This window comes from Theileria annulata, chromosome 1 (genome assembly GCF_000003225.4).
Source record: "Theileria annulata chromosome 1, complete sequence, *** SEQUENCING IN PROGRESS ***".
NCBI lineage: Eukaryota > Apicomplexa > Aconoidasida > Piroplasmida > Theileriidae > Theileria > Theileria annulata.
Window position 1 is genome coordinate 1,128,624 of NC_011129.2, and position 21,349 is coordinate 1,149,972.

At 27.9% G+C, this 21,349-nt stretch overlaps 8 protein-coding genes across 8 annotated transcripts, besides 7 other annotated features; 5 read left to right on the forward strand and 3 right to left on the reverse strand.

Annotated features, from left to right (window-relative positions):
• Nucleotides 1–662: 662 nt before the first annotated feature.
• On the reverse strand, nucleotides 663–2,420 carry TA05760 (rhoptry-associated protein, putative; the record flags this gene model as incomplete). The annotated part of the gene is made up of 1 exon (XM_948985.1): nucleotides 663–2,420. The coding sequence occupies one exon, from the start codon at nucleotides 2,418–2,420 to the stop codon at nucleotides 663–665; it is 1,758 nt and encodes a 585-aa protein (XP_954078.1).
• Nucleotides 2,355–2,420: a sequence feature (Signal peptide predicted for TA05760 by SignalP 2.0 HMM (Signal peptide probability 0.961, signal anchor probability 0.001) with cleavage site probability 0.878 between residues 22 and 23).
• A 730-nt stretch (nucleotides 2,421–3,150) lies between these two features.
• TA05705 (rhoptry-associated protein, putative) lies at nucleotides 3,151–5,328 on the reverse strand (the record flags this gene model as incomplete). The annotated part of the gene is made up of 1 exon (XM_948986.1): nucleotides 3,151–5,328. The coding sequence occupies one exon, from the start codon at nucleotides 5,326–5,328 to the stop codon at nucleotides 3,151–3,153; it is 2,178 nt and encodes a 725-aa protein (XP_954079.1).
• Nucleotides 5,266–5,328: a sequence feature (Signal peptide predicted for TA05705 by SignalP 2.0 HMM (Signal peptide probability 0.996, signal anchor probability 0.000) with cleavage site probability 0.500 between residues 21 and 22).
• Nucleotides 5,329–5,873: 545 nt separating this feature from the next.
• Nucleotides 5,874–6,337, reverse strand: TA05650 (uncharacterized protein; the record flags this gene model as incomplete). The annotated part of the gene is made up of 4 exons (XM_948987.1): nucleotides 5,874–5,927; nucleotides 5,957–6,082; nucleotides 6,113–6,142; nucleotides 6,173–6,337. The coding sequence occupies 4 exons, from the start codon at nucleotides 6,335–6,337 to the stop codon at nucleotides 5,874–5,876; spliced, it is 375 nt and encodes a 124-aa protein (XP_954080.1).
• A 223-nt stretch (nucleotides 6,338–6,560) lies between these two features.
• On the forward strand, nucleotides 6,561–12,883 carry TA05645 (DEAD-box-family helicase, putative; the record flags this gene model as incomplete). The annotated part of the gene is made up of 12 exons (XM_948988.1): nucleotides 6,561–6,713; nucleotides 6,746–6,925; nucleotides 7,025–7,297; nucleotides 7,532–7,601; nucleotides 7,633–8,117; nucleotides 8,438–8,578; nucleotides 8,611–8,705; nucleotides 8,795–8,929; nucleotides 9,323–10,220; nucleotides 10,282–10,373; nucleotides 10,841–11,196; nucleotides 11,253–12,883. 12 exons carry the CDS (start codon nucleotides 6,561–6,563, stop codon nucleotides 12,881–12,883), a joined length of 4,509 nt encoding a protein of 1,502 aa, XP_954081.1.
• A 671-nt stretch (nucleotides 12,884–13,554) lies between these two features.
• TA05640 (uncharacterized protein) lies at nucleotides 13,555–15,186 on the forward strand (the record flags this gene model as incomplete). Its single annotated transcript, XM_948989.1, has 2 exons — nucleotides 13,555–13,828; nucleotides 14,903–15,186. 2 exons carry the CDS (start codon nucleotides 13,555–13,557, stop codon nucleotides 15,184–15,186), a joined length of 558 nt encoding a protein of 185 aa, XP_954082.1.
• Nucleotides 13,738–13,806: a sequence feature (2 probable transmembrane helices predicted for TA05640 by TMHMM2.0 at aa 62-84 and 94-108).
• Nucleotides 14,908–14,952: a sequence feature (2 probable transmembrane helices predicted for TA05640 by TMHMM2.0 at aa 62-84 and 94-108).
• Nucleotides 15,187–15,498: 312 nt separating the features above from the next.
• Nucleotides 15,499–15,990, forward strand: TA05635 (uncharacterized protein; the record flags this gene model as incomplete). The annotated part of the gene is made up of 1 exon (XM_948990.1): nucleotides 15,499–15,990. One exon carries the CDS (start codon nucleotides 15,499–15,501, stop codon nucleotides 15,988–15,990), a length of 492 nt encoding a protein of 163 aa, XP_954083.1.
• Nucleotides 15,838–15,906: a sequence feature (2 probable transmembrane helices predicted for TA05635 by TMHMM2.0 at aa 114-136 and 140-162).
• Nucleotides 15,916–15,984: a sequence feature (2 probable transmembrane helices predicted for TA05635 by TMHMM2.0 at aa 114-136 and 140-162).
• Nucleotides 15,991–17,245: 1,255 nt separating the features above from the next.
• Nucleotides 17,246–17,317, reverse strand: a tRNA.
• Nucleotides 17,318–17,643: 326 nt separating this feature from the next.
• TA05630 (phosphotyrosyl phosphatase activator (PPTA) protein, putative) lies at nucleotides 17,644–18,808 on the forward strand (the record flags this gene model as incomplete). The annotated part of the gene is made up of 5 exons (XM_948991.1): nucleotides 17,644–17,907; nucleotides 18,045–18,165; nucleotides 18,229–18,328; nucleotides 18,431–18,578; nucleotides 18,695–18,808. 5 exons carry the CDS (start codon nucleotides 17,644–17,646, stop codon nucleotides 18,806–18,808), a joined length of 747 nt encoding a protein of 248 aa, XP_954084.1.
• Nucleotides 18,809–19,147: 339 nt separating this feature from the next.
• On the forward strand, nucleotides 19,148–21,209 carry TA05626 (uncharacterized protein; the record flags this gene model as incomplete). Its single annotated transcript, XM_948992.1, has 4 exons — nucleotides 19,148–19,273; nucleotides 19,397–19,480; nucleotides 19,513–19,623; nucleotides 20,346–21,209. The coding sequence occupies 4 exons, from the start codon at nucleotides 19,148–19,150 to the stop codon at nucleotides 21,207–21,209; spliced, it is 1,185 nt and encodes a 394-aa protein (XP_954085.1).
• Between the last annotated feature and the right edge of the window lie 140 nt (nucleotides 21,210–21,349).

The window sequence follows — 21,349 nt, forward strand, 5'->3', positions numbered from 1 at the left end:
GAAACCAATTCGATCAAAAAACAGGGGTACCGTTTTTGTCTGATAATTAGATCTCGATGGGTGCATTCAAGATGTCGATCAATCATTGCGATTCAGGCAAATATATAAGGTTTGGAAGATTATTACTAAATTTATAATTTAAAAGATATTTTATTTAAATATTACAGAGCGAAATTGACAGAGATAATATATCTAAAATGTGTAACCAACCACACATTTCCATATTATTACAAGTAAATTGATGGAATTTCTTATTTTTACAATTTTTATTGTTAAATTATAAATTAAAATCTAAAATTTTGTTGATATCTACAATGTATAATGAGATAAGAAATTGTATTTTTTTATTAAAATGCTTCCCGAACTGGTCCGCAAATACGATTTAATAGGCAAAACATGACCCTAATCTAGGATATGAGTCTTCATAATTATTTCTTAAGGAACCCCCGGAAATAATCAGTGAATATCCCATTTAACACTTACCACAGTATACCATATTATATTATGGCATAGTAATGTGGATTAATTCTTTAGGGTGATGTTCTGTTTATAACAGGATAAAGATAGTTTAACCTGTTTTGACCTTTCCCTTGATACTAATAACTTGGTTGATACTGGTAATACAGTTAATAATGGTAATGATGATTAATGGGTTGAGAGGATTAGAGTTGTGTTCCTGCCTCTTCAAGCTTTTGTTCAGCTAATTTGAGTTCTAAATCTTCACCCTTCTCGTTGAATTCCTCTTGTTCTGGCTCTTTTTGTTTTTTTCCTTGTACTTTTCCAAGAAAATTCTTAAACTTGTCTGTAAACTTTGAAAATCCACCCTTTTCCTTCTTTTTCATTTCCTTTTCAACCTTCTTCTCCCACTCCTTCTCGTACTCCTTGGAGTACACGCCCTTGTACTCGTCATGAAGGAACGAGAAAACTACGTGCTGAGTAACAGAAGCGAAAGAGTTGACCTTTTTAAGAGGAACGTCAGCGCCAGACTTGTAGAGGTAGTTCCTGAACTCCAACATCATAGCCCTGACCCTAGCAACCTCTAAGAATAATCTGCCTCTACCAACCACTGAACCCATTGAATCCATAAGGAAAGAACTTGCATTAGTTAATGTTTTCCTGGCTTCAGTGCCCCTGGCCCTGTAGACAAACTCAACTGCAGCCTTGGATAGGAATCTCTCAAGCAAACCTTGACTCTTAGTACCGAATGTCAAGTTGGCAAAGTTACGCTCATATAACATGTTCTTGAACTCTTCATTGCTCATCCTACCACGTTGCCTCAATAATAGAGCCTTAAGCCAGTTAGGACGTTTGGCCCTACTAGTTGTAAAGAGTTGGAAGGCAGCAAAGGCTTGGGGTAGCTCAGGAAGTTTGACATTGAGCCAGTCTTTTGGATCCAAAAGGTTGACGAGATCAAGACTTGTACAATCGCCATGATCACATCTTTCCAAGAATTTTGTAACGACTTCTTTGCATCCAACTTCGGCATTTCCTTTGCAGAACTGCATTGGATCCAGAGGATAGTCCAATAACTGATCAGCCATGAGGAAGCTGACTTTTTTGTATCCCATGGTCTTGGAAACGGCCTGTTTTGCTAGTTTACCAAATAGATTAGCAACTCTATGTCTTTGTCTGTAGTTACCAACGGTCAAGTACAAAACATAGGAATCAACCATGCTTTTAAGGTCAGAGTGGGACAGATCCAAAGTTTTGTCACCAACAACTTCCGCAACTAATTTGTTAAGAGCCCTTCTCTTGGCTAAACTGAAGAAGAATCTTAGGAATCTGCTTCTGTTTTGTACTTTGCTATTTAATTTATTGTTGTTAAGATAACGTTGATAATAAACTGTAAGAGCATAGAAAACTTCATTTACCACTGCCATAGTGGAATTTTCAACATTCATAGCGTCAAGATTACGCTTTAAAACTTGATTGGTAAATTCATGAAGTGAATAAGTGCCCTTTTTCTTCTTAAAGACGTCACCCAAGTCGCTCCATCTGCCTTGTCTGACTCCACAATTGTTGAAGACGTATTTTGCAGTTTCATACTGTGCCAAGTGAGGAAGGTAAAGCCCAGTGTTTTCACCGGATGAGAACACCTTAACATTGTCAACAGTGTAGCAATCACCGGCTTTGCAGCGGGCCACGTATCTGTTGACCAAAGTGTGACAAGTGCCCAAATCACCTTCACAGAACATTGAAGGGTTATAAGTGTTTTTGGCAAACCAGGCGGTCATTTTGTCAGATACCAATCTCAAGTGGTTAACTTCACTTACAGTCTTTTCAGTTTCCTCCACAAACTCCTCAGTATTCTGACTATCCAAACTTGCTCCACCATTGTTCTTCTTAAGGGTTACACCATGGGCATAATTAAATAATAAGTAAATAAATGCAAAGCTCCTAAATAGTGAATTAACTCCCATTTTAACTCTTTTTATCTGGATTCAGTTATATTTTAATTAATTTTAGATTCGATAATTTCAGTATTTATAGGATAGACAATGTGGATCAAATGTGTGACTTGAATTTAATATTTGTGAAATTAATAGTTTGGAAAAAAATTAATAAACTAATTTTACAAATAAGAAAAAATATAATAAACAATGAATAAAGATTATATCTGAGAGGAGTTTGTCTAAATCAATCATGCATAGCAGTGCAATGGAAGATGTAGAGTGCTTTCATAGCTGACCTAACAACTCGTTACCAAAAAATAATTTTTAAAAATATATAAAAATCTTAATTTTAAAGAAAAATTAGTTTTATTAATGCATTGGTGGAATGAAAAGGTTTTTGAATTGAGAGTCCAGGATTCGTATTTCATTGTCTACACATTTACTTATATATATTATTTTATAATTTTATAATTTAAATTATTAAGGAATCAAATAGAAATTTAGCTTAGTTTAGAATAAAATGGACTAGTTTGGGATTTTTGTGAATCATAAAAATAGGGCCCAAAAATCCATTTATTATTAGACAAATATAAATTAATAATTATATAAATTAATAATTAAATTAATAATTAAATTGTATGTTATAATGTATGAAATGAGAAATAGTTCTTGGTATTGAACTAGTTTACAATTTTTATCTCAAATATAAGCTTTAAAACTAAGATTCTCAATTTCATAATTTCATTAATAACATTTGTTAATATTCATCTTCCATAAATTCTTCAGTATCCTCTAATTTTGTAGGTTTGTTATGCGATTTAGTTTGAACAGTGGAATCCAACCCGAACCCCTCATTTTCGTACATTCGGTTATTTTCCCTTTCATAGTCAAATTCCACCTCCTCAGGTGTCCCCTCCTCTTGCTCCAAATGTTTTGATTTCTTCTTTTTCTTGCCTCCAACAAAGTTTCCGTCAGTAAATGACATAAAAACCTCGTGACAAACCTGAACGAAGCTGATGAGCTTGTCCCTGTCCTTAGAGAAGTTGTTCTCGAACAAGTAGTTCCGATAAGCAGCGAAAATTAGACCAAGTTTAACCTTGTTAATCCTCACAGGATTACTCTTAACCAGAGGCTCGAGGAAGCTTCTAAGCTGAGTTTCAATCTTCTTACTGAAAAATAACTTAATTCTGTTCTTTAGACTTCTAATTTTGAAGTACAGAGTGTCATAGTAGAGATATCTGCCCAGCATTTCGTGGTCTCTGTTGTTAAATTTTAGGACTTTCAGATTCTCATTGTATACCCTATCTATAAATTGATCTTGGGTTATTCTAGATTTGCGCCTGAAAATGAAGTCTAGAATTAAATTTTTATGAGCTCTAGAATTCACAAATATCGTCACGGCAACATTCACCTGGTCTAAATCAGGAAGGTCCACGTTCAAATAATCCTTCCCATCTAGTAACGTTCTGTTGTCCAGAGTAATGCAATTGCCGTCCTGACACCTTTCCAAGTAATCGGTGACCATGTCCCTACAATTAACTGAAGCGTAGGGAACAGTGTTTTTCTCCAGAGGCTGTTTATCTGAGGAACCATTCTTACAGAAGTCTGAAAGTAGTGGAGGCATAGTTAATATATAGTCTGACATTAAGGCGCTAACCACCTTGGTGCCCAGAACCTTCATAATGGAGTGTTTCACCAGTTTAGAATATGAAATTGTGAGCCTTTCAGGCTCAACCACACCAGAAACCTTGAGGTACAACAGATATGAATCAATTACCATTTGTAAGTCTCTCATTCCTATCTCAAGTGTCTTTGATTTAGCAACGTTCTTCGCAGCACGGGTCAACCAACTGGTTTGTCTGAGCCTGAAGAAGAAGCGCATTAGCTTCCACTTGTTCATGAATTTGGCAAGCGGACTATCAGCCAAATATGCCAAATAGTGAAGTGTGGCCTTGTACAAGACCTCCGTCAGAATCATGCGATTAAAATCGTTCCCAAAGTTAGTCTTTCCAAAGTTAATCCGAGTCATTTTGCTGTTAAAGGACTCAATTGTCCTCTCCTCACTACGGTATATTCTGTTCTTAATTTTTCTGTATAAGTTGTAAAATTTCGACTTTTGCCAAGCGCCTGAATCCTCAAAAACACCCAATGCAAAGGCATACTGGTTCAGAAACGGGAGATTAATCTTCAAACCGTTTGGTAAAGCCACTACGGGAGCATTGTCCAGAGTGAAACAATCACCATTCAAACACCTCTCAGTATAGGCATTTATAAATACCATACAGCTCTCCAAATCATATTTACAAAACTTCTTTGAATCCACAGTATTCTTTGATAAATACTCTGACATCATCTCAGTCACACGATCCAACTTTACTGAACTTTTAATATACTTTGGTCTGTCCGATTCTTCAGTCTTTGAACTTTCAGACTCTTCACTCTTTAAATCTTCTAATTTTTTACTCTTTAGTCTTTCTAATCCTTTAGTCTTTAAGTCTTCTAATTCTTTACTCTTTGAATCTTCTGTTTCTTTACGCAATAATTCCTCATATTCTTTAGTCTTTAAATCTTGTAATTCTTTATCATGTAATTCTTCATATTTTTTACTCATTAACTCATCAAATTCTTCACTCTTTAGTTTTTCCAATTCTTTATCATGTAATTCATCAACTTCTACAGCTTTTAAATTATCAAATACTTCATTAATTGAACCCTGATGTGTAGATTTTAAATTTTCAGGCTCAAGAGTTTTGGAAGGAAATCGTCTTGGAGGTTTCCGATGTACCTTTTCTGTATAATCCGAATCCTCAGAATCATCATCTGACATTAATTCTGGACTTAAGGCTCTTCTAGCCCTAGTTCTCCTACCAATGGAGTTTCCAGGCCTAAATAGGCTCAAGGCCAGTATAATAAGAAGGGAATGCTTAACTGACATTTTTCATACTTTAGTAATTTATTAGGCAGAAATTAGGTAATACAGGTCTGTCTAAAGAATAAATGGCTCTAAATTGGCCCATTTTGGGAATAAACAGAATAATCAAGAGGAAAATGAAGAAACTGTCTACAAATATGCATTAAAGTGCAAGAAGAAGAAAATGGAAGAATAACAAATAATATGTAAGAAATTGCATTTAAAAGTTATAAATGAGTATCTAATATAATTAAATAAAAAGAATTAAAGAGTTTAAGGCTCAGGTCATGAAATTCTTCAAATTTGAAATTTTGTATATTTACACATTTTAGTCATAAAAGGTAAAAAATAACAAAAATATGTTTAATTTAATATTATAGAATTTAAATACTACACAGTTAATTATAAATGGAAGAAGGATTTATGGAATCCTAAGTTCCCCATCAAATGAAAATTTAGGATAAATTTGTCAACTTTTACCGACTTTCATTTTTTCCATTTTTCGGGAAAGGGCATCTTCCCTTTCTTTCCTTATTTTGGCCAGTCTAATGTATTGTGAATAGATTTTATTACCTTGCCAAATCAGCCTTTGCTGTGGCCAACTTTCCCTCAGCCATTAACTTCTAATAATAATAATTTTGATTTTGAGTACCATTTTATCTCTTTCAAATTTCTGCCGTCTTAGCTCTTCTTTTTCTCTTCTACTCAATTCTACAGTTTTTTCAACTGAGTTTTTAGTTTTGTTCGGGTTATTGACTTCAATAAGTGGTTCAAATTCCTAAGGTATAAAATTCAGTAAACTATTTACATTTGATACTCGAGTATTAGTCTCGGGGACCTAAAAAACTAATAATATTGATGTTAGAACCTCATTTTCAGAATCATCAGATGATTCATTGGAGTCTGAGCCTTCGGATTGTTCCAGGTTCAATATCTCTTGATTTCTAGCAATTATTTCATCATCCGAAGCTACATATCTAGACCTTCCTTTAGGCGTAAATTTTTTATGAGAACCTCTTGACTTATAACTCATTTAATATATATTTGAAATTAAATTTCAATTAATAATTTAAAATATTATTTTGATAACTTAAAATATTTTAATAATTTAAAATAAATATTAATTTAGTTTATTGTTTTGATAATTAGGAAGGAAATTAGCTAGCCCGATATGAACATTAATTTAATCAATTTTAATTTAATATTAATAATGTGTTTTCATCATTCTTAAGGTTTTTTATTAAAGTATAAATAATATGGGAGACCTTTGGGATACAGACTTACAGAACGCCAAAACATTAATAAGGTCCGCCAATGAATATGTTAATATTTATACATCGCAAACTGATAAGGCTGAAACTCTCAAATGCCTAACAATAATAAGAGCTAAAGTAGCCTCTTTAAAAAGGGTAATTTTCTATATTTCCCACCAATTCTTCAGACTATAAATAATCTTGAAATGAGTTTACTTGATATGGATTCTAATAACTTAAGTTCTACAATAGTTCATAATAGAAGACGTGATCTTGATGAAGTTATTTATTCATTCAGATCATTAGAACTTATTCTTAAAAATTCAAATCCAGACCTTACACATTTACATCCAAATGATAAAACAGCTGTAATTTCTCAAAATTAACATAATTACACATAATTATAGATAATTATAGATAATTATAGATAATTATAGATAATTTTGGATAATAAATTATAAATTTAGAGATTGAATGAAAATGATTTGAATAATTTATCAAGTTCGGAATTTTCATATTATAGAGACACGATGATAAAAATACAAGATGATGAATTGGATTTGTTAGATAATAGTGCCAGTTCTATAAAGAATATAAGTACAAATATTAGAGATGAAGTTAATTTACATACAAGATTACTTGGTGATGTTTCCGAATCAATGGATTATACAAATACATTTGTTAATAGAAATCGTGAAAGATTTAATCATATTATCCTTAGAGGAAGTAAAAAACAACTTGTTTTCATTATTATTTTTCTTACTATTATACTCTTTCTTTTACTCTTTTTATAATCTTCCACACATACAGATTCCTAATAAATAATTTTTGTAATATATTAAATTTATTATATTAAATTATTATATATTAAATTTGTATATAACTTTAATCAGTTGTAATTGTATGAATAAATGGGTAAAAAATCTAAGAAGAAAAAATTCAAGGTAATTATATTTAAATTTGATAATTTTTAGGAAAATATATTTAAAGAAGAAGAAATTAAATATTATTTAACAAAAGTTAGGAAATTTGCAATTTCTGAAGGTTTGTTAAAATTAATTAAATTATTTTCTAGATGATAAATCTTTAATTAAATCACTTCAAATTAAAAAGAAAAATAAAATTCCAAAATTTCAATCATCAAAACAACAATCGCATGATGTGGAGTTACCCAGTGATGACTTACAAGAAGAGGAGTTGGAGGAAGAAGAGAAGTTATCCAGTGAACAGTCATTGATAGATGAGGAATTACCCTATGAACAGCCATTGAAAGATGAGTTATCCACTGAAAAATTATCTGAAACTTCTAACACTTTAAATATTAACTTACTTGATGACCATCTGGATGACCATCTGGATGACCACCTGCATGACCATCTGGAGGATAAATTCCGATTAGAACCGGAATATAAAAATGTAATGGTTGAAAGAGATATTGAAGTGGATTTGAAAAGACGTAAATTACCATGTTGTATGATGGAACAAGAAATTATTGATACTATTAAAAATAATGATATTATTCTTATTACTGGTGATACTGGTACAGGAAAATCTACTCAAGTATTATTATACCCACTACAGTTAATTTATATACTTATATTTAGTTCTAGATTTACTGTATTTAGCTGTAGAATTAGCTCCCTTTCCAGGAGTACACTCCATAGGCATAGAATTAGCTCCCTTTCCCAGTAGTTATTTAGTGTATATTTAGCTCTCTTTCCAATAGTACACTCTATACCCATAGAATTAGCTCCCTTTCCCAGGGTTTATTTAGTTACATATTTAGCTCTCCTTCCAGGAGTACTAAAAGTGTTATTAGCTCCCTTTCCCAGGGGTCTAGTTAGTGTATTTAGTGTATTTAGTGAATAATGAAAAATTAGATACCACAATTTTTATATGAGAATGGATTTTGTATTGATGATTTAATAATTGGTATAACACAAACAAGAAGAGTAGCTTGTATAGCAATAACTAAACAAATATCATTAGAATTAAATTCTAATCAATTAATTGGATATCAAGTAAAATTTTTCAATACAAATTATGTTTTTAGATAAGATATGATAAAAAATATAATGAAAATTGTAAAATTAAATTTATGACTGATGGAATATTAATTAATGAATTAAAAAATGATATACTCTTACAGTAATTCAATACTCAAATTATATACTTAAATTATATACTTAAATTATATACTCAAATTATATACTCAATAGATTAATGTATAATTTTAGTAAATATTCAGTAATAATAATAGATGAAGCACATGAAAGAAGAATAAATTCTGATATATTAATAGGTTTATTAACACAAATTGTTAAATTAAGACGTAAACAATATAATAATTATCTTACTAAATTTCCATTAAAGTAATTTATACTCTTAGTTAATCCTTAGTTTATAGGCTTAAGTTATGCTCTAGTTATAGGCTTAGTTATAGGGTTAGATAACCCTTAATTTATAGCCTTAGATGGCTTAAGTGGTTAATAGGCTTAAAATAGTCTTAATTAGCCTTAATACCCCTAAATAGCCCTTAAATAGCTAAATATCCTTAGTTACCCCTTAATTACCTAAAACCCTTAAATAGCCTTAATTTATAGCCCTTATATATAACCCTTTAGTTATACCCTCAGTTTATACCTCTCAGTTACTTCTCAGTTACTTCTCAGTTAACACCTTAGATATCCCCTCAGCTATCAAGAGTTTTAGTTATCTAAAGTTAATTGTATAATTTGATAAATATGTTTGTAATTTGATTATAGAATGATAATAATGAGTGCGACAATTAGGAAAGAAGATTTTTTGGAGAATGAATTATTTAAAGGTATAAAACATGTTCATATAACATCAGATTCTTTAAATTATACTGTACATTATAATAAAACTACACCTAAAAATTATTTATTGGAAGCAAAGAAGAAAATTTTACAAATCCATAAAAAATTACCAAAAGGCTCAATTTTAGTTTTTTTAACTGGAAAATATGAATTATACAAATTAAAAATGGAATTATCCCGATCAATAGAATTGTCTCGTTCAATAGAATCTTCCTATCCTATGGAATCTTCAGATTCAGTAGAATCTTCCTATCCAGTGGAATCTTCCTATCCTATGGAATCTTCAGATTCAGTAGAATCTTCCTATCCAGTGGAATCTTCCTATCCTATGGAATCTTCAGATTCAGTAGAATCTTCCTATCCAGTGGAATCTTCCTATCCTATGGAATCTTCAGATTCAGTAGAATCTTCCTATCCAGTGGAATCTTCCTATCCAGTAGAATCTTCAGATTCTGTAGAATTATCAAATGATACTAATACAAATACTAATGAAACTAATACAAATGAAGATATATTTGAATTAAATGATGAATTAACAGATGTGTCAACAGATGATGATATGAGAGGTGATTCAACAGATGATTATAGGTTAACAGGAGATTATGATCTGGGAGTTTCCTTGTCAAGAGAATATGATCTAACAGATTCCTTGTCAAGAGAACATGATTTGAGAGAAGATATGGAAGAAGAAAGAATAGAATATGAATTAAAAGTATTGAGTGAAAATTATAAAAAATCAATAGATTGTGAATGGTTAGGATCAGATTCACAAGGCAAATTAACAATTAAAATCTTACATGCGTCACAATCAAATCAACAACAAGTAATTTCATACATAAATTTAACTTCTAAAATTAGTTAAATTAGTTAATATAATTGATTAGATGAATTGTTTTATGTTACCAAATGATAATGAAAGAATTGTTATTTTATCAACTAATGTAGCAGAAACTTCAATTACATTACCAAATATTAGGTAATCAACTACTTAGATAGGTTTAACTACTTAATAGGCCTAAAATAAGCCTTAAACCCCTTAAATAGGCTTAAATAGGCCTTAAAAGCTCTTAACTACGTATTAGCCCTAGTACTACATAATAGCCTTATATACCTAGAATATACCTAAAATAGCCTTAACTACCTAAAATACCCTTAATAGCCTTAGAAGCCTAAAATACTCTAATTTTTCCCTTAACTACCTAATAGCCTAAAATAGCCTTAGATAGCCTTTATTTTACCCTTAATACCCCTTAGATAGCCCTTATATACCCCTTAGATACCCCTTAAATACCTCTTAACTACCCTTATTTTACTCCTTAATACCTTATTACCCTTATTTAGCCACTAATACACCTAATACCCCTTAACTACCTACTTAACCCCTTAACTACCTACTTAACCCCTTAACTACCTATTACCTATTACGTATTAATAAAAAATTAGATATGTAATTGATTGTGGTAAAGAAAAGAGAAAGATATATGATAATTTGAAAGGATATGAAAAGTTTCAGATAGTAAATATATCAAAATCATCAGCAGATCAAAGAGCTGGTAGATGTGGTAGATTAGGACATGGTCATTGTTATAGATTATATACAAATACAGTATTTGAGAATTTGTTCCCAGAAACTTCACCAATTGAGATTCTACAAACCAATTTAACATCAGTGATATTATTATTAATTTCATTTGGAATTGATCCATACAAATTTACTTTCCTAACAAGACCATCGAAAATCCTAATAGACTCAGCAATAAATACATTATATAATTTAAATATAATAAAATATAATCGAGGTAATTATTGAATTTTAATATTATTTTAGTGTATGAAGAGATAAATTTGTTGACAGATCCATTTAAAGTTTCACCAAATAATTATAAACTTGACTCTGAAATTTGTATTACTAAATTAGGAAAATGTATTAACTTATTACCAATGGATCCAAGATATTCTAAAATGATCTTTTGTATCTTATCCAAATTAAATCATATTAAAGAAAATAATAAAGCCAACTTTCTATCATTATCATTCATTATTATATCAACATTATCATTTAATAATAGTTTATTCATATATACGGATAGGAGTTACGGTGTTGAGGGTAGGGAGAGGATCAACAGTAATGAGTGGAGTAAGGGTAAAGAGAGTATTAAGGATATTAAGGGTATTAACAGTAGTAAGGGTAGTAAGACTAGTGATGAATGGATAAATAAGAAATATAATAATGATATAGAATTAATAATGTATATAATATGTGAATATAGTAAAAATGAAGAAAAAAATGAATTTTGTAGGAAATTTTCAATAAATGAAAAATTATTACATGAAATTTTTTTACAAACAAATCAAATTTTTCAAATTCTATCAAATCTTTTTAATACTCCAAATCCCTCAATAGAATCCACTACACTAAGTCAGGCAACTCAAGTCAGTACTACTAGTGGACCAACTCATTCTACTATACGGAGTCCCTCAACTCAAATCAGTACTACTAGTCCTTCAATACAGTCTAATACTACTACTACTCCAATAGAATCCACTACTACTACTACTCCACCGACTACTACAACTACTCAACTAGAGGCACTTCGAAGTTTGAATAAATATAATAAAATAAATAATATAATGTATAAATTGAAAAGAAATGAATTGAGAATATTATTAGAAAGTATAATTGAATGTTTAATAGATAAAGTAGCAATAAATAATAAATATTTATCGGGAAATTATGGATACAAATGTTCTCAAATGGGTAATGAAATTATTTATTTAAATAATAAATTTTCCAAACTTAATTATGAATGTGTTGTATATAATTATTTAATGTCCGTTACGGGGTCAGTAACGGGGTCTGGTGTAACGGAGTCTCTAACGGAGTCAGAAGTTAAGGAGACTGGTGTAACAGAATCACATATGAAGGAGACTGTGACTGAACTTAAGGATACTAATATGACAGAATCACGTATTAAGGAATCACATATGAATACTGTAAGAATAAAAATGTATAATATAGTACAAGTGGATTTGGAATATTTAGGAAGAATAAATTCAAATTTAATAATAGGAAAAGATATAGAAAAGTATCCAAGACCATATTATAAAAATGGTATAGTAATGGGATATGTAAAACAATATTATGGACCATTAGATTATCCATTAACAATATTAAAAGTACAATTAAATAAACATCCATTAGTATTTAGAGCATTTGCTGAAGCATTTTGTTTCGGTAAAATATATCCAAAATTACAACAATTTGTACCATTATTAAAGTATACTAATGAAGATTTTTTTAAACCTTTGAAAAATGGAATTTTGTATAATTTTATTAAATTAATTGTTAAAAAAAATATTTATAATAAAATAACATTTGAAAAAGAATATACAAAAAATAAACAATTTCTATTTAATGAATATATTAAATTATTACACGGATATAATTTTAATAAATTATTAACAATATATCAATCTCTTCAATAATATATATACATTAATTATATAATGTATGTTATAGTATAGATGATAGTGTAGGTGTGAGTGTTGTTGGTTGTTGGTTTGGTGTTGTTGGTTGTTGGTTGTTGTTTAATGTGTGGATTTGGAAGATTAAAATATAATTATTTGGTAACATTTTAAAAATTATTTAAATTTATAAATTATTAAATTTTAAATTGGAATAATAAATTTTTTGAATATTTGGAATTAATTTTTTTGGAAATATTTTTTTGCAGTTTGAATGGTGCACTTGAATATTTGAAATTACATATTAATTTTGTATAGAAATCTTTTAAATTTAATTATAGTGTCGTTTCTAAATAATTTTATATTAATTATTTATTAATTTTTCTTGGAAGGTTATTTTATATTTTTTACTATTTCCCTATTGGAATATTAATTATTCTTTTCTTCAATTTTGAGCTATTATAGGAATTTTGGTTATATAATAGAATTTGAGCTATTCTAGGAATTTTGGTTATATAATAGGAATTTTGAGCTATTATAGTATTTTTGGCTATCCCTAAGGAATTTTGGCTTTTTTAGAATTACATTTTAAAATTATTCTTAGTAATTTAAATTTTGTTAATTAATTTAAATATTTTAAAAATATTGTGGAGAAATTCGGTTGAGAAAATTTTGGTTGGAGAAAATTGTTAATGGAAAGTTTGTATGAGAATAATTTGGGTTCGAGTTTGGAGGTGAGGAATCGTATATTTGGAAGTGTAATAGAGTATTTTATATGTTTGAAGAAGTTTCGTGATGCAGATGTAGCAACAAGACAAGCTCCATCAGATCCTTTAATGGAACTTGTTTTATTATCACCAAGACGTTCATTAATATTTATACGTTTCTCAATACTCTTTTCTATCTTCATCTCGGTGATTTTACTCGTTCCTGATCTTATAATCTCCAAATTCGATCATTTCTCATGTCAAAATTGCTTCAAAATTCTAAATACGTATGATTTTATACAGTTACATAGTTAGGTAGTTAAGTAGATAGTAGGTAGTTAAGGAGTTAGTAGGTAGTTAAGGAGTTAGTAGGTAGTTAAGGGGTTAGTAGGTAGTTAAGGAGTAGTCTTAGGGTAGTCTAAGAGGTAGGTAGTTAGTTACTTATTTAGGGCTATTAGGTAGTTAAAGGCTATTTAGGAGTTTAGTACTAGTTATTCTAGGGTATATTAGTAGTACCAGTAGTCAAGTAGTTAAGTACTCTAGAGTATTCTTAGGGTAGTTAAGTACTCTAGACTAGTCAGTAGTTAGTTGAGTAGTTTAATGATGATGTTGTAGATGGTTGTATGTATATCGCATAGTATTATTAATGCAGTTTTCATTTCGTGTTTTATTTTTTTGTATTTTTTCACAATTAACAAATCAAGAAAATCAAGAAATTATTTATTGGTACGTTACGGTGCTTGTACATCCCCTCCGGGGGTACCAGTTATTTAGCTATTAACCCCGAAGGGGACTTCTTAACCCCCAAAAAGGGTTCCATTAGTTATACAGTTATTTAGCTCCCTTTCCCTAGTACACTCCATGGCTGTAAAATTAGCTCCCTTTCCCGGGGTACTTAGTTATACCATTAGATATACTCTTAACTACCTAAATAACCCTTAGATACCTTAAATAGCTCTAATACCCTTAAATATCCCTAATAAGCTTTAGATACCCTAAATACTTCTAATAGCCTTAGTTACCGCTTAACTATCCTTAATAGCTTTAATAACCTCTAATAGCACTTATATACCTAAAATAGCCTTGATAGCCTTAATTACCTCTAAATATCTCTACTACCATTACTAGCCTTATTTACCCCTTAACTACTCTTTACTTGATTTTATATATGATTATAGTACATCAGTAATAACACAAGGTAGAGGATGGTCATATAGTAGGAAATTAACAAGTTTTAGTTATTTTTGGTATGGTGCGGGTATGATATTACATCGTGTACCAAATGTATGTAATAAACGTTGGTTATATGCTTTTATATTTTATGTATTATCAGCAAATGTATTAAGATTTGCTTTTACTGTTGTGTTGTATTATTATACATTTCCACCAAATCATGAAACTAGAAAATATAAATATAAAAGTATAATATTACCAAAAGTTGTTTATAAAAATGCTACGGGATTGAAATCAGAATGTTGTGGTATATGTTTAGATGATTTTACTGATGAAGATGTTTTAAGAATATTACAATGTTATCATGGATTTCATGTCAAATGTATTGATTTATGGTTATGTAGAAGTCTAGTATGTCCATTATGTATGAAAACACTTATCTAACACAAATTTAATAATTTTTAAAATTTTATGTTAATTTTAATAATTTGTGTTAATTTAAATAATTTTTTAATAATTTTAATAAATTTATGTTAATTAATATTATTTAATTATGTGTTAATTGTATTAAAAGTGATATGATGTGTAATTTTGGAATTTGTATAGTTAATTTACTAATGTATACCTAATTTACTAATCTATAGCTAATTTACTAATCTATAGCTAATTTAGTAATATATAGTTAATTTTATATTGTCTGGTTAATTGTTTGGTATAATGTTGGTATAATTGGGTAATTAGTATAAATAAAAAAAAATGAAATATCCAAATGAACGTGATCATTTATTACCAATAAATTCTAATGATAATTTTAAATATGAAAATGAATTAATTACACAATATCATAAATCACATGAACTTAATACACAGTATCATAGATCCCATGAACTTAATACACAGTATAACTATGATAATAATCTTAAGGATAAATTTAATGAAACAAAATATAATAAATTTCGAGATGATTTGAAAGATGAAATAAGTTTTCAAAGTTTTGATTTAAGAGATGAGAAATTAGAAGATATGGATATAAATAATAAATTTAATCAATTTTGTTTTAAATTATTTCATTCGGATTTATCACCTAAAACTTATTTATTTTTATTTCTTTCTAATATTTTAATTCTTTTTGATAATATTTTTTTCGATACTACTATTTTAATTTGTGCTCTTTTAGAACTTTTTGTTACTATTTTTTTCACACTTGAAGTTTATATTAATTTTATTCTACATGTAAGTTTTACGTAACGGTGTGAGGTCCACGGCCGGCCACCAACCCCCGAAAGGGGTTTATTAACCCCTAACAGGGTTAATTAGTTATATAGCTATTAGGCCCGAAGGGCCTTCCACAGTTATCCTAGTTATCTAGTGTAGTTAGTTATCTCTTAGGGGTACCACTTGAGCAAGCTCCTTAACGGAGCTCTTTAGTTATACAGTTATATACCTACATTATTTAGCTCCCTTTCCCTATTGCACTCCATGTCTGTAGAATTAGCTCTCTTTCCCTATTGCACTCCATGGCTGTAGAATTAGCTCCCTTTCCCTATTACACTCCATGGCTGTAGAATTAGCTCCCTTTCCCTATTACACTCCATAGCCGTAGAATTAGCTCCCTTTCCCAGTAGTTATTTAGTGTAGAATTAGCTCCCTTTCCCGGGGTACTTAATACCCTTACTGGGACTAGTTATACCCTTAGGTAGTTAGTTGGTTATAAACCTTAAGAGGTTAGTTGGGGGGGGTTAGTTATCTACTTACTTAGTTATTTACAGTAGTTAATTATTTACTTTAGGCTAGTTATTTAGCCCCTCCGGGGCTTAGTCTGTAGTTAATTATATACTTTAGGTAGTTATTTAGCCCCTCCGGGGCTTAGTCTGTAGTTAGTTACACCCCTTACGCGATTAGTTACCCCTTACGGGGAGTAATTTAGATACTACTAGGATTAGTTACACCCTAGGGGGATACTTAGTTACTGTTTGACCAACCACCTTAACGTGACACCGTAACATAATAACGTAGGGTAATAAATATTATAAATCATTAGAAGGAATAATAGATAGTACAATGGTAACAGTTTGTATAATATTTATAATATTTGATGGTGACTTGATAAATATAATAAATCTTGATGTAACTAGATCAAAAACATCAGATTATTTTGAAATTTTCATTTGTATTATTCGACTTATTACACAATTCTTCCGACTCTATAGATTCTATACAAGACATCGTCATAATAAAGTATTACATACACAATATTTACTTTACTATATATTAGAAATTTTTAAGTAGTAAAAATTTAAGTAATAAAATTTAAAGTAGTAAAATATTTTTTTAGAAATTATTTGGACAATATATTGCATTACCAATTGTAAATACTGTTTAATTCCATAAATTTCAACATTTTCAACATTTTTCCAATAAATTTAATAAATTTTCAACAATTTCCCCAATAATTTAATTAATTTATTTTATTTAATAATTAAATAATTTATTTAATTAAATAAGGGCGCGCACGGATTTGAACCATGGACCCGTTGATCTGCAGTCAACTGCTCTACCGCTGAGCTACACGCCCTCACTAAATTTTCTTTAAATTTCATTTTATATATAAAATTGATTCCAATATATAAATTACAATAATATAAAAATTATAATATATAAATTTTAATACAAATTAAATTTAAATTAAATTTGGAATTGGAGTAGAGTCAATTGGGAAATTGGGACTGATAGATTTGGGAATTTAAAAAATTAAATTTTGGAAAATAAATATTAAATTTTGAAATTAAATTAATTATTTGGAAATTTGTTGTTAATTAAATTAATTTATTTGGAAATTTGTAAATTAAATTGATAAATTTGGAAAAATAAATTTGTAAATTTGTAATAGTAGAAATTCTAATGGATAAATTGGAATGTGTTGATATAATAGAATTTATAAAAAATTTGAATGAATCAATAAAAGGAAAAAAATTAAGTGATTATAATTTAGAATTAAAAATATTAACAGAATCATATGAAATAAGAAATTTGAATATAATTTTAAAATTATATTTATTATTAGAAAAAATTGAAAATTATTTACCAAATCATGATCCAAAAAATTTTATTAATTGTAGATATGGTAATAAAGCTTTTAATACTTTCATTAATCAATTAACCAATGTAATTAATTAATTATTAAGTAATTTAATTTAATATTAAGAAATTTATTTAATTTTAATTAATTTGATAATTAATTAATTTGATAATTAGATAATTAGTTAATTTAATTAGTCAATTCGATTAAGTTTGTGGATTAGGAATTGGATGAAATATTAATAGAATATGAAATAAAAATAATTGATGAAAATATATATAAAAAATTAAAAAAACATTTTTTAAATTCATTTGGTAATAATATAAGATTAGATTTTGGTACAGGTAACAAAAAAATAAAATAAATTAAAATAAATAAAAATATAATAAAATTAATTTATTTTTTAGGACATGAACTTGAATTTATTTATTTTTTAATGATACTATTTACTAATAATTTTATTAAACAACAACAATTTGATTCATTAGTTTTAATATTACTCAATAAGTTAATAAAATAATTAATAATTAAATTTAAATTAAATAAAATTAAATTATTATAAATTTATATTTAATTAAATTTATTGATATTTTGTAATTGTTGTTGTAGATATTTTGAATTATGTAGAAAAATAATAGAAAGATATACATTAGAACCTGCTGGTACTAAAGGTGTTTGGGGTATTGATGATTATCAATTTCTACCATTCATATTTGGTTCTTCACAACTTATTAATACCAATATTAATCCTAAACATGTTATTCAAACTAATTAATTAATATTATGATAAAATTGATTAAATTAAGTTTAATTAAGTTAAATTAAGTTAATTTATGTTAATTTAAGTTAATAATTTGTTAATTTTATTTTTAGTGTATGGAATTAGAATTTGTAATAAAATATAAAAATGATTATATATTTATGAGAGCAATGGAATATAAAATTAATGTAAACAAAATAAATTTATATATATATAAATTAGATTAATTAAATATTAAATTAAATTATATAATTTATATATTAAAATTAAAATTATTTATATTAGATGATAAAAGGTGTAACAATAGAAATAGGATCACCAATGATATGTAATATATTAAATAATTGTACATGGGAAAAAATAAATTATGGATTATTTCAAATTTATATTAATGATATACAAAGATTAAATTTTAAAAATATTATTAATAAATTAAATTAATATTAAATTAATTTTATAAAATAATTTTATTAATTTAAATTAATTTAAATAATTAATTAATTAATTTGTTGTAATAATTTGTGTGGATATAATTTATTAAATTTATTTATTTAATTATGTAAAATATGAAAAGAAAATTTATACTTGGCGTATGCGCCATGAATACAAAAGTAGAATCAACACCAATGAAATCAATACTTAAATTACTTGAAGATTCCGGTGATTTCATTATTAACATTTTTCCAGAACAAGTTATAAATTTATTTAAATAGTTAATTAATGAGAAATTTTGTTTAAAATTAATTAATTGAGAAATTTTGTTTAAAATTAATTTATTTGAAATTTATTTGAATTTATGAGAAATAGTTGATTAGATGATATTAGAAGAAGATGTTATAAATTGGCCAATTGTAGAATGTCTTATAGCATTTTATTCACGTAATTTTCCATTAGAAAAGGTAAAATATATAAATACTAATAATATTTTTAGGCTATAGAATATGTTAAAATGTATAATCCTATAATTTTAAATGATTTAGAAAAAGAACGTATAATTAGATCTAGAATTGAAATTTATCGTGAATTACAGGTTTGCGTTACGGTGCTTGCTCAAACGGCAACCATCCTACTAGACCTTTAGTTATATATACTAGTTATATACCTAGTTATCTACCCTTATCCTATTCCCCTACTTATCCTATTCCCCTACTTATCCTATTCTGCTTGACCAAGCACCGTAACGGAACACCTTAACTGAGCCTACCCCACTTATTACCATTTTTGCAACCTTTTAGTACATTTATTTATTTTTTGTAATTATTTTTTACCAAATGTGTTATTGAAGCAGCAAGTTGATAGGATCGAGGAAAATTTATTTCCCCTAACCCGATCAATTTTGAACATTTTTAAATAATTAGTGTTTTTTACAATTATTTTTTACTAAAATCAGCTAATTGATTCTATAGTTAGTTAACTATACTTAGTTAAGAGTAGTTAAGGGGTTAGTTAGCAGCAATTTATGTAGTCAAAATTTCCTCCGTAACGGAGCTTGGTCTAGTACTACTATCCTTAGTACTACTAATACCATTAGTACCCTAAGTATTAGTACTAGTACTGGGTTTAGTACCTAGTACCTATAGGTCACTTGGCTCCCTTAGGTGCAGCAATAATTGGTCTACCGAGGAAAATTTATTTCCCCTAACCCGATCAATTTTCAACATTTATTTCCAAATTCGTGTTTTTTGCAATTATTTTTTCCTAAATTTGACCAATTTCCATTAATTATCGTTAATTTAGTTAATTATTAATTAATTATTATCATAGGCTTGTAGAATACCACATCCAAATTATATAATTGTTGATCATATATTAGTAAAAAAAGGTATATATAAATTTGAAGAACAATATGATTATATAATATATAATGGTATAAGATTGAATAAACCATTTATTGAGAAACCTATAGATTCAGATGATCATAATAATTGGATATATTATCCATTGAATTCGGGTGGTGGTTGTAAGAAATTATTTCGTAAAAATGGTGATCGTAGTAGTAATTATTATCCAGAAATACATAATGTACGTCGTGACTCAATATATATCTATCAAGAATTTGTTAGTAATTTTGGTACGGATATTAAAGTATATTCTGTTGGACCATTATTTGCACATGCTGAATCAAGAAAATCACCAACATTAGATGGTAAAGTAGATCGTTATCCAGATGGTAAAGAAATAAGATATCCAGTAATATTAACAGGAAAAGAAAAGATAATAGCATATAGAATTGTAGATCATTTTAAACAATTAGTATGTGGATTTGATATATTACGTACATTTGATGGTCCATATGTATGTGATGTTAATGGTTGGTCATTTGTTAAAAGAAATTATAAATATTTAATTGATTGTTCTAATATATTAAGAATTATATTATTATTAAAATTACAAAAAAAATTCAATATTATTATACCAAATCTTGTACAAGAAAGACAAGTTGATGAAATCATTAAAAAAACTTTTGCTGGTGTTAAATCTTATCATAAAGAAGAATTATGTAGTGTTGTTGTTATTATGAGACATGCTGATCGGAAACCTAAAAATAAACTTAAATTCTATACTAAAAATTCATATATTATTAATTATTTTAAAGGTATTACTTTACGGTGCTTGCTCCAACAGTAGTAATTAAGTAGTTAATTAGTAGTAGTTCTTAAGTAATTAAGTAGTTAATTAGTAGTAGTTCTTAAGTAATTAAGTAGTTAAGAAGTCTAGTAGTCTTAAGTAATCTACAGTAGTTAAGTAGTTCTTAAGTAATCTACAGT